This window comes from Juglans regia, chromosome 8 (genome assembly GCF_001411555.2).
Source record: "Juglans regia cultivar Chandler chromosome 8, Walnut 2.0, whole genome shotgun sequence".
In the NCBI taxonomy this organism is placed as follows: Eukaryota; Viridiplantae; Streptophyta; class Magnoliopsida; order Fagales; family Juglandaceae; genus Juglans; species Juglans regia.
Window position 1 is genome coordinate 22,107,301 of NC_049908.1, and position 11,759 is coordinate 22,119,059.

General features: G+C 35.5%; 1 protein-coding gene across 1 annotated transcript; it reads right to left on the minus strand.

Annotated features, from left to right (window-relative positions):
- Window positions 1-201: 201 nt before the first annotated feature.
- On the minus strand, window positions 202-720 carry LOC108979978 (PR5-like receptor kinase). Its single transcript, XM_018950782.2, has one exon. It carries the CDS (start codon window positions 718-720, stop codon window positions 202-204), a length of 519 nt encoding a protein of 172 aa, XP_018806327.2.
- Window positions 721-11,759: the final 11,039 nt, after the last annotated feature.

The following is an 11,759-nucleotide window of genomic DNA, read 5'->3' on the forward strand; positions in this document are numbered from 1 at the left end:
TTGATCTTCTCTTTTTCCGTCGGCTTGAAGCAAGACTTTCTTAGTTCGGTCAGTACAAAGTCTTCTCTTAGAAAAGAAAAAGGATAGAAAGAGATAGTTGACTTTTAGAAAGATAAACAATAAAAATTAAATAAGACTTTATTCATCTAATTGAATTGACGATGAAGCTTGATTTGAATTATCTCTATCACCCTTTATCTCTCACTTTACTGATGGTTGGAGAAGCATGAGAGGAACTTGTAAGCATTCAACATCTCCTTCAAGCATTTTGACGACTTTGTTCATTGATGGACGATCGCTAGGCTTCAATTGTATGCACCATAATGCGACTATCATCATCTTCTTACATATTGTCCTTTCATCTTCAGTAGCATCTTGTATTTCTATATTCTTTTCATCATGGAATTGATCATATATCCAAGTGAGGAAGTAAATTTGGCTTAAATGTTCTGCAGATGCATGCACGTTCTTTATTCTGCTTACCATTTCCATCAACAACATTCCAAAGCTATAGACATCAGCTTTGTATGAAACGCCTCCAATATTTTTGTAAAGCATTTCAGGAGCCATGTATCCAAACGCTCCTCTTGCACGAGTCAAACGAACAAGACTATCTTCCACTGGGTACAATTTCGCTAAGCCAAAATTCGAAATTTTGGGCTTGAAATTCTCATCACGAAGAATGTTCTGAGACTTAATGTCGAAATGTAAAATTTGCATGTCACATCCTTGATGTAATTACTCAATCCTGCGAGTCACTCCTAAAGCAATATCATATGTTTTCTCGTAGTTAAGGATATTTGCCTCTGATGAAAAAGTGTGATTGTTTAGAGATCCGTTTGGCATGAACTCATATATAAGGGCACGCTTTGAACCATGAACACAAAAACCAATGAGTTGCACTATATTGACATGATGGATCCTTCCAATGCATGGTTGCTACTTCATTGATAAAATCTTGCCCATTTGCTTTGGATAGGCTTAACATCTTTACCGCTACAAAACGTCCACTTTGTAGTGTTCCTTTAAATACTGTGCCAAATCCTCCTTCACCCAATCTTTCCCTAAACCCTTTGGTCATTTTCTTAATTTCTGAGAAAGAGTACCTTATTGGCATGAGTTTATTTTGGCTTTACAGAAATTCCTCAACATCATCGTACATGGATAAGTGCCTCCTTCGCCATTTATATATAAAAAATGCAATCACAAATGGAGCACCTAATACATTGATTGTCACATGCCAATCTGGAAAGGAAAATACAAAAGTAATTATATGAAAGCAATCCTATTATTGTTGCACTATCAGTCTAGCTACTTGTTGTCACCATTGTGCCATAGATTTAAAAAAATATGTAGGTAGTATTCACAACCAATTACTCCATTTCAAAATTCTTGTTTCATAGTTTAAGGAATGATTAATTTACTAAAACAATTAAAAAAGATAAAAAGAGAGAGATACATGAGATTCTTTCCTAGCAATAATCCAATTAATAAACCTGCCAAATTAGCTACAAAAGAAGTAAAAGAATTAATGTGCCAACAATTGTGTTATTACCAAAGAAAACCCATCCAATTATATATAATACATTTGATATCTTTCTGGGACAGAAAACTCACATTGTGAGATTGGTATGGGTTCTGCAGGTTTGACAAAATAGAAAGTTTCAAGTCAGCGTCTGAATTCAATAATTAACAGTTTGGCCATTATTATAATGCTAGCTAAACTAAGATCGATAAATGTAGTCCTACTATATATCATTATAATAATTACTATTTGTGACAAAAATATATTCATTTTAATAAAAAATAGTCATTTTCATATGAATAAATGAGAACAAATAAACAATTTAATGTGATATTCATGGTCGAGTATTCAGTAAGAATTGAATTTCATGATGTTAAAGATAAGTTGAACGTTAATCGTCAGAATTAAGCTTATCAATAATGGTACTACTAATCAGAATCGGGCAATAGAGGAACGTAAAGATAAATTATAGTACAATCGTCTTTGGTTACGTTTGGATGTTGAGTTGAGCTGAGCTGAGCTGAGTTGAGTTCTTTATGAATAGTAGTGAGTTGAGTAGTGAATGGAGTTATGTGGGACCCATCTAAACTGAGTTTAAAGTGTGTTTAGATGTTAAGATGAGTTTAGTACTTTTATGAAAAATTGAAAAAGGTTGTAGGTCCCACGTATAAAGATGTTTTAAGTTGAAAAAGATTGTGGGTCCCACATGTAAGAAGGTTTTGAGTTGGGATGAGTTTAGTAATTTGAGAATTGAGTGTTTGGATGTTAGACTTAACTTAAAATTAGATTGAACTCAGTTGAGCTTAGCTAAGTTCAATAACCAAACGGAGCCTTAAACTTGTTTGTTGAACCCAAATTATGCGAGGTTGTATTGACTAAAAGGATAAATTTAAAACCGCCACTTGTTCCAAAAGGTTAAGGTGTTAGGAAGAGGTAGATTTAATTATTTGTATTTATTTTAACGGTCCCCTTACGTGTGGGCCATACTCTCCCTTAATAAGTGGGAAGGACTAACACGTGGAACATTTAATTAATTGAGTGAAGTGTAGTGTTAAGATTCAAACTTAGGATTTCTACTCTGATACCTTGTAAAATCATTACTTTTTTCAAAAGTTTAAGTTAGTGAGAAGAGGTAGATTAAATTATTTATACTTATTAAAATCTTAGTTTGAAACTTGAGTATAGTCTTCATATTCATTGATTGATTGTCTGAGATGTTAAAAGTGATATTGATGACGAAGTGGCTAGCAGGCTACAGCTAAAATATCAAATTTGTAGTTGTGGTCAGTAATGAGTTGATAGTAAACCAAAGCCAACAAAGGCTAACAATAAGTTAAAAAGATTGAGGTGAGGTTTGGATAATGAGTTAAGTTGAGATGAGTTAAGGTGAAAGTTGAATAAAATATTGTTAGAATATTATTTTATTATTATTATTGTTTTGGGATTTAAAAATTTTTAATTGTTTATTATATTTTGTGTGAAAATTGAAAAAAATTGTAATGATGAGATGAGATGAGTTGAGATTTACTCCAAATCCAAATGAAGTAGCCAACAATGAGCTACATATGACCTTGATCAACAATAGAACAAAAATTAAAAGATTAAAAATAGGACTGAGACTTGAAACAATACTCAAAATAAACAAGAATCTAAAAAAAACTTACAGCTAATAAAGATATTCTAAATACATGGATTTAAAATGAAACATAGTTGAACGATGATGAAAATTTTGTGAGAAGTAAAGATGGCAGAAGAACTTTGAGTTCTTTCTTCTACCGTCGTTCTTTCCTTTAATTTATTTATTTATCTTTTGTTAGCCAGAATTTGAGTTCTTTCAATTATGGAGCTAGGTGTCATCAGTACTAGAAGGGTAGAACACTTCTAAAGCGGAGATAAGTTATGTTTGCATTAAATACATGATGAGTTATATATACACGAAAAAGCAGGTGATTTTAATAATATTATTTCAAATTTCTTTCTCTTGAAACGAGTGCCAAAAGGAAAAAATTAAACACATGGAGCTTATTTGAGTATAAGAATATGAGATGAGAATTATGTTAATAGTAGTGAAATGTAGTAAACCTTATTTTGTAATATGCCTTATTTATACCATATTTAGCTTATTATAGTTAACCTATATCAAATTGTATCTTTGACTTATTTTGTATTTATTGAATTTTCATTATTCCTCTAACCTTGTTCACTTATATACGACATTCTATTAATGTACATTTAGATACAAAGAAATACAAGTTGCTCTCTCTCGTAATTCCCTTTTAACTTGTTTATTATGGCATCAAAGCCACCGATTTCCTAGTGTTTAGAAAGTCTCATTTGCAATGTGTTATTTGGTTTTCTTTTCCATTAACCATATGTCCTCAAGAGACTTTCTATGAACTTAATATATTGTTGCCCTCTCTCTCATCATAAATCACATACATCGGTTTTCTCTCATGCACTATACGACTTGTATACTCATCATATTTGCACAAACCACCACCATAGATTGACTCCTTGAACTATGGTCGATTTTTTGGTGCAAAAAGCACACTGTTCTGGTCAAACATGTACCCCCACTTGCCGTTACAAGCTCCAATGCCCACTCCGAATGCCTCTCCTATCTCCCAAGCCCAACATCTATCTCTCTTAGTTTGATTCCCTCTCAATCTCTTCTCTCTCTCTCTCTCTCTCTCTCTCTCTCTCTCCCCATTTTCTCGCTCTCTCTCTCTCTCTCCCCATTTCTCTCACTTCGCTCTCTATCTTCTCCCCCTTGTGTCATAGCTCGTCATGCACTGCCGCTGCCAAGGCCTTGCTCCATAGGTCGCACCGCCACAATCTGTTGTTGTTGCCAGTTGCCGCTCGTCATGTTGGTAAGTTTATATTCGTCCTTGTATCTCTCTCTTCTCTCTCTCAATCTGCAGCTCTCACTCACTCTCTCGGTCTTGCTTTCTAGCTGTCTCCCGCCTCTCTCTTTGTTCCATTGTAGTGTTGGAGCGGCCACCCCACCACACACCACCAGAGTCAAGCTGCTTACACCTTAAACGCCACTCTTTGCCTCACGCCTCAATCCCATTTTGATTCACTCACTGTCCTTGCTTCCACCAGTGTTCCTCCCGACCACAAGCATGCTACTGGTAAGCCCAACGACCCCTTCTCATCTCTCTCTCTCTCTCTCTCTCTCTCTCTCTGTTTACTTCTCTCTCTCTCTCTCTCTCTCGGTTTCGCCTATGTTACACACTCTCTACTTGTCTCCCTTTCTCTTTTAGTCGGCCTCTCTATATCTACGCATGTCCCTCTCTCATCTCATTACTTTGTGTTGCAACCCATCACTGCCACTGCCACCGCCACTGCCACTGCCCAAGCCTTACACCACAACCAAGTTGCCACCATATTTTCGTTCTGATAAGTTGAGGCTCCTGCACCACACGCTCAATTGCTCCCCACCACTCCATTTTTGTTGCACTTTTTCGTCACCAAATCTAATTGACCACTTTTGCAAGGTTGGTAAGGAACTCTTTTTCTTTATATGTTAAGACTGTGGCTAACTTGTTTTCTGTAATGAAGAGAGAATTTGAGGAATTTTTTGGGGTTTGAATTGCATTGCTCAGTGGATTAATGGTTTGGTTGTTGTAATGTCTCAATGAGGCTAGATAGAATCTGGTTGTTGACTTGGAGATGGAAATAAGCGGGCAGGCATGAAGATGAGCAATTTTGGAGTACTTGTGAGTCAATTGGTAAAAAAACTTGGTTTTGAAACCTGGTTGGTTGGGTGTGTCACTGCCAAATTGTGAAAAATGGATTTTCTATAAGGAGGTTTGACCTACTATGACACCAATGTGGAAGTTGGGTCATTAGGTCACGGGATAGAAAGTTTGGGTTTTGGAGTTAGCACGTTATGTCTTATTTTTTATGTGCTAGTTAAATTCTATTAACTTATAGATTTTACTAATTTTGTTTAGGTATTGATTGGTTTTTGCTCTATTATGTTGTGAGACAAGTCAGCTGTGCTAAAAAGTTCAGGTAAGCGGTGCACCTATACTAGATGTTACGTAAAACTAATTAAGGTTGGTTTTGTGAAAAACATGCATATTTTGTCATGAAAGCAGCCTTGGTTATTATCTGCACTAGTCCCTATATTTGAACATTTAAACTTGACATTTTATAATGACTGGTGTTGACATGAGCAATTTTTGTACTCTGTTTCTCTATTGCATAAAATCTGAATATGAAATCTGAAATTTTTATCCAATTATATGATATTATCTTATTCGTTTAATATTTTTGTTATTGCATTAGATCTGTAGACCCTGAGGGATGAGATTTTGTTTTGCTCTAATTTCTAGCTCTGCCAAAGTATAAAATAGTGGTCTTTGTTTTGTTTTGAGTGCACTCACTTTAGTAAATAAAATAGTGAGTGCACAAGGGTAAACACAGTCTCTGTTTTGAGTGCACTCACTTTAGTAACAAAATAGTGATTTATGTTTTGCTTGGCTAACAACATATATGCGCAACTCTGCCATGGGGGTAAAGATGGCTTCTGTTTCTATTTTGGAAGTTGTTTAAGTAGACTTGTTCCTAAGGTATTTCGAATATATAATTATTAGAATGAAATGCTTTTGAAAATACAACTGTCATATTATTTAGAATCGTCTATTTATACATTCTTTAAGAAAAATTTTGCTAGTGTTTAGTTTAGTTTACTTGGAAGAATTTTGACATATTTGATTTTGGAGGGCTTTTTGTATTTAAGCTCTTATTATTGCGGGTTTCAAGTTAAAAGGTTCGTCCTTGGATATGGGGTGTGACAATCGGCCTTTTAAAGCTTTTCATGTTAGTATTTATTTAATTTTTAGAAATTCCACTTCTCATATTGCATCTTATTATCCTCAAATCACAGTATCTGCTATAACTTATTTTAAGTGACTTCATAGAATTTCATCAAAGTGAAAAGACACTACTTAAGATGTGATATGTGGCGCCCCCGACCCCCATGTAAGGAAACACAGGAATCAAGACGCCAGGATGATGACAACACGGTCACGTATCCCAACGATAGTGCCATGTGTGTGTACATACAATAGTATACAATAAAAACAACGCAGCGGATAAGTCAACTAAGTACCAGAATTTAAATACAATCTAAACATCAGTAAAAGAGTTTAAAAAATTATACAGTCATCCCAAAATAAAGTTTAACATATGTCACAAAATACAAATGAGTGATCTCAAATCACTCCTCGGGCGGAGCCGACTCCTCAGGATCACCCTCATCTTCATCTGCATCAAAATCTGCGTTACCATAAAACGGTACCGCATGTAAGTATAAACCAAATAATCCTCAGGAATAAAATGCATTTAATGCAACCAACATGCTTGCATATGATAAAATATGCATTATTCTCAAAACATCATTTTCCCCAAAGTGAATATTTTCCAACACATGCCAAAATCCCAGTTGGCCCAAAAATAATCCGTAAAACATTTTCCCAGAAAATGGTTTACACAAAATCCAACACACGCTATTTTCCCAGAAAATAGTCCATTTTTAACGTATGCACCATGATCTCCCCTATGGGTCATCCACACACCTTGGCTTTGTAGCGATGCCCACTTCCGCGCCCAACACGTTCGTGGGAAAACATCCACTACACAATGAGCGATGCCCAGTTCCGCGCCCAGTGCGTACGTAGCCAAGCATCCTCTAGTCCCCACCAGCAGAAGGACCACAGAGTCGGCACGAGACCCTCTCGTCCGATCCCATTGTCACCCGGTGACAATCCAGGGGACGTCAATCAGTATATTACGCTCCCGAGTGACCAGAGGAGCTCCACCGAGATAATACCCCATCTCGGCTTGGGGTTCGTGATACACACACGCCCAACAAATCCATTTCACATGAAAACCCAGTTTTCAATAAACACATGAACATGAATACGATACATGAAAACCCAATTTCCTTTACAAGCATGATCATGCATGAAATCATGAAATGTATATGTACCGACACTAATCAACAACCATCAATAACCAACACAATCAAATCCAACCAAACAACTTCATTCATCAATCCATCCGACCCCCGTACTCCTCGGACTCAGTCCGGCAAAACCAATCAATAATTCAATACAGTGTAATGTGTTAGTGTAAAAATACATTAAATTCACAAAAATTCTTTGGAAAATACTTACAGCGCTATATAGTAATTTTCGAAGGATCACGAAGCTGCAAGAAGTGGAAAAACAGCTGCAGAACAGTGTAAAATACACTGTGGTCGTGGGTCATAGAGACCCACTTTTCAACGGAGACAAACGAAGACCCAAAAATGATAGGGTAGGGCCTAGGGAGGTCGGTGAAACTAGTGGTGGTGAAGGTTGGCCATGGGTGGCGGCACAAGGGGTGGTTTAAGGCCAAAAATACCCAAAACGGAAATGGAGTTGGATGTGCTTCACCGGTGACGGATCGGAGGTGGGGTTGGGTCCAATGGGTTGCCAAGAGGTCGATGATGAAGTGATGAGAAGATGGTGGCCAATGGTGGTGCGACGGCGGCGCAGCGGCGGAAAGAGTGCCGCGGCTTCAATGGGCTCGCGGTGGCTAATGGCAGTGATGGAGGAGCTGAGATCGGAGGGGTAAGGTCCTCGGCAGCTGGGGAAGCTAACGGGTTGGGCGGTGATGGCCATAACCGGCTCACGGCGGCGCTGGGTGGTGAAGAAGGAACGGACGGAGAGAGGGAGGGGGAGCTGGGTTGCGCGCGGGAAGAGAGCCGAAGGAGAAATAAGGAAAAAGAAAAGAAAGAGAAAAGAAAGTGAGAGGAAAGAAAAATGGAGGGAAAAGAAATGAGGTCAAATCCTCATAACTTAGGTCACAAAAATGATCCAACGGAAACGATTTCAAAACCACAAGTTAAATAAAATAATTTAAACGTAATGGTAAAGTCAAATTGAAATAATTAAATCCCACAGTAATTAATTAAATATGAAAATCAATTTAAATGCATAACAATAAATAAATATTAAGAAAGCACATAAAAATAATTTTCATCAATTAAAAATCATAAAAATAAACTCACTAAAAATCCAACCAATTTTAAAATAAGAGAATAAATTTTTTGAATAAATAAAAATAATTCTTCAGTAAAAATACACTAAAATACGAGGTGTTACATGATATATTACCTGGATCGGAGATATATTACACGTCAACCCTTATATATATAAATAAATATTACAAATTTATATAATACTTATTTATATACAAGTAATGCGAGATAAGAAGTCCAAGTCTCAGGGCAATCCATTTAAAAAGAACCTGGGTATGCTATGAGAAAATCACTTTTTAGAGGTGGGGCAAACTTTTTTTTTTAAAGAATATTGTGTGGGGATTGTATATCGTGTGTGTATATATATACACACACATATGCGTGTGTACGTAATTAATATATATTTGATCTTATATGCAAGTTTAAATTACTTTCATGTTTCATTGCTTAAGGAAGCTAGTGTAAGGGGAATTTACCGATGAGCCATGATAATCCAGTATAATAAGCTGCGGCACATGCAGAAAAGAAATAAAGGTAAGTGATCAGTTAATTTATATAGAACTTAATTTAAACAAAACTGTATAAACAAATCTATCCATTTATGTTACCAATAAATTAAATATAATAACTAGTTCATGTAGATCAGTCGCATCAATATTTACGTAGGGGCTTGGAAAGAATAATTTTCAGAGAATTAATTAATTTTTAATAAAAGATCAGCCGTTACACGTACATTAATGACTTGGCAAAATCTTGACTTAGAAGAAGTCAACTCATAAAATATATAATTGACTGATGCATGCATCATGGTATAAAATCACTTTTGTAAAACTAGTATTAATTTAACATCTTATGGAGATATTATTGAATGAAGAGTAATCAGTGGCAGCTATTATTGATTCAAATACTCAACACTAGAATGTGGATTTAATTGAAGAAATATTTTCCAATATATGATGAAGCTGCTATTATAAAGAGAATACCTATCTATTAGTCTTTCAAATTGTCTAGATAAGATAATACGGAGGTGTTCATCAACAATTGGTAATTTTACTATAAAAAGTGCATATTATTTACAAAAAGATCAGATATTGGATCGAGATAAAAGTCAGTCTTCAAATTCAAATTGCAAGGAAGCTGTTTGGAACAAAATCTGGAAATTAAAAATTCCAAATCCTGCAAAAGTTTTCCTATGACGAGCTTGCTTAGAGGCTATCCAATAATTTGAATCTCTTTAAAAGGAAAATAATAGTCACCAAACTGTCCACTGTGTTTTGAAGAAGAAGAAGAAAGTACAATACATGTTCTTTAGGAGTGTATAGCAGCAAATTAAGGATATGTGGTGTCTTCATTCAAAGAAAATTCAAGAAAGTTCTTTGACAATAGCTTGGTTTAATGATTTATTGGTTGCTATGTATAGTATTGCTGATGAAGAACAGAGGGAAGAAATAGTTGTGACAGCAAAAAAGTGAAAAAGATGACATTTCACATTGAGATGTTCTTTGATATCTGGTCAGTACCTGTGGAACTTCTCGATACTGCAGAGCTTGAGGAGGTTGTTGCTACACTGAGGGGGGATTTGGACCAGGAGAAATAAGTCTCTACATGGCATAGGCTTCATGCACCCTACAATGTTATCTCAACGGGGCAAAGCAGAATTGGTCTCCTACAAAGAGGCAATCAAAGCTTCTCAGGTAGTTCAAGTGCAAACTCAATCTGTGGTGCATAAGTGGTCAAAGCCACCTGAGGAATGCCTTAAAATTAATTGGGATGCTACTGTCAAGGCTGGGGAAGGAAGGATTGGTGTGAGAGTGCTAATTAGAGATCATCAAGGTCAAGTCATTGGTGCACTTCGTGCAACCAGGTCCCTTAGAGGAAGTCCTTTTGATGCTGAAACTTATGGTTTATTAATAGCAGCTGCTTTTTGCAAGGAGCTAGGCATGGAGCAGGTTTGTTTAGAAGGTGATTCAAAACAAGTGGTGGACCTATTGTAGAGCCACAACTCAAACTGGAGCTTGGGAAGTTTCCTAATTGTGGATGGTCAGCAAGTGCTAGATTCTTGTGCCAAATGGACAGTATCTGATGCTTATAGAGAGGCCAACATGGCTGCTCACCATCTTGCAAAATCTGCCCTTGACTACTCTGAGGATCTTTATGACATTGAAGTGTGTCCTTCATTTATCACGACTATTGTGTCTAAAGAAATGTTGTAAGCTCTTTGTATTCAGTTGGTTGTGACTAAAGAGTTGATGAAAGCTCTTATTGTTAATGAGATCAGTCTCTTTAAAAAAAAAAAAAAAACACTTTCAAACATGTTATGTTGTTTGGAAACAAATTAAAAAAATGTTTTCTAAGGTAAAAATTATGATTATTTGAATTTTCAAAGATTATGATCATATTATTGAAAATATGATAGCTGTAATTATCTTAAAGTTGTGTGGGTATTTTCGTCTATTGACAATCTTTTTAAAATTAAAATTACGTTCTACATTATTCAAAAATGTGCGTTTGAGATTAAACCTACTTTTTAGCTTGTTTGAGATTAAAATTTTTTTAATATGTAATACCGAAAAACTTAATTTTTCCGTTACAGAGCTAATTTTAAGGTTATTTAAATACTTTCTAAATATCTCAATTAAAATAAAAAATTTTCCGAATTTCATAATCCATCAAATAAAATATTTAGACCCATAGCCTAGCTATTTATGAAAAATCCAATAAATCTCAATTGGACTTTTCTCAATTTTAGCCTATTAATAAGATCTAAAATCATCAACTAAATTTTAATGGGCCAAAAAATTAAAATTCTTGGCCTATGGACCTATCTAAAATTCCAAACCAATCTCAATAAATATTAAATGATCATCGGCTCACCAAACATTGCTTATCAAACATAATTTTAGGCCCAATTAAATTAGCCTCAATAATCCCTTAGAAATTTCACGTCGGGGTGTTATACGAACAGCCACAGCTAGTAAGCATACAAAAATAATATAATAGACGTTAGCTTAGAACTTGAGGCAGTAATTTTGGGACACTTTTATGTACACCGTTACAATTTGAGGCACTAAAGTTTACTAATAGCATTAATTACGTTTTATTTTCTCAACTACTCCTCTTGCCCTATTATTTAGGGCAATGCTAATTGTACTTATATCCACGTGACATTCTCGTCTATACATGACTTTCATTAAAAAA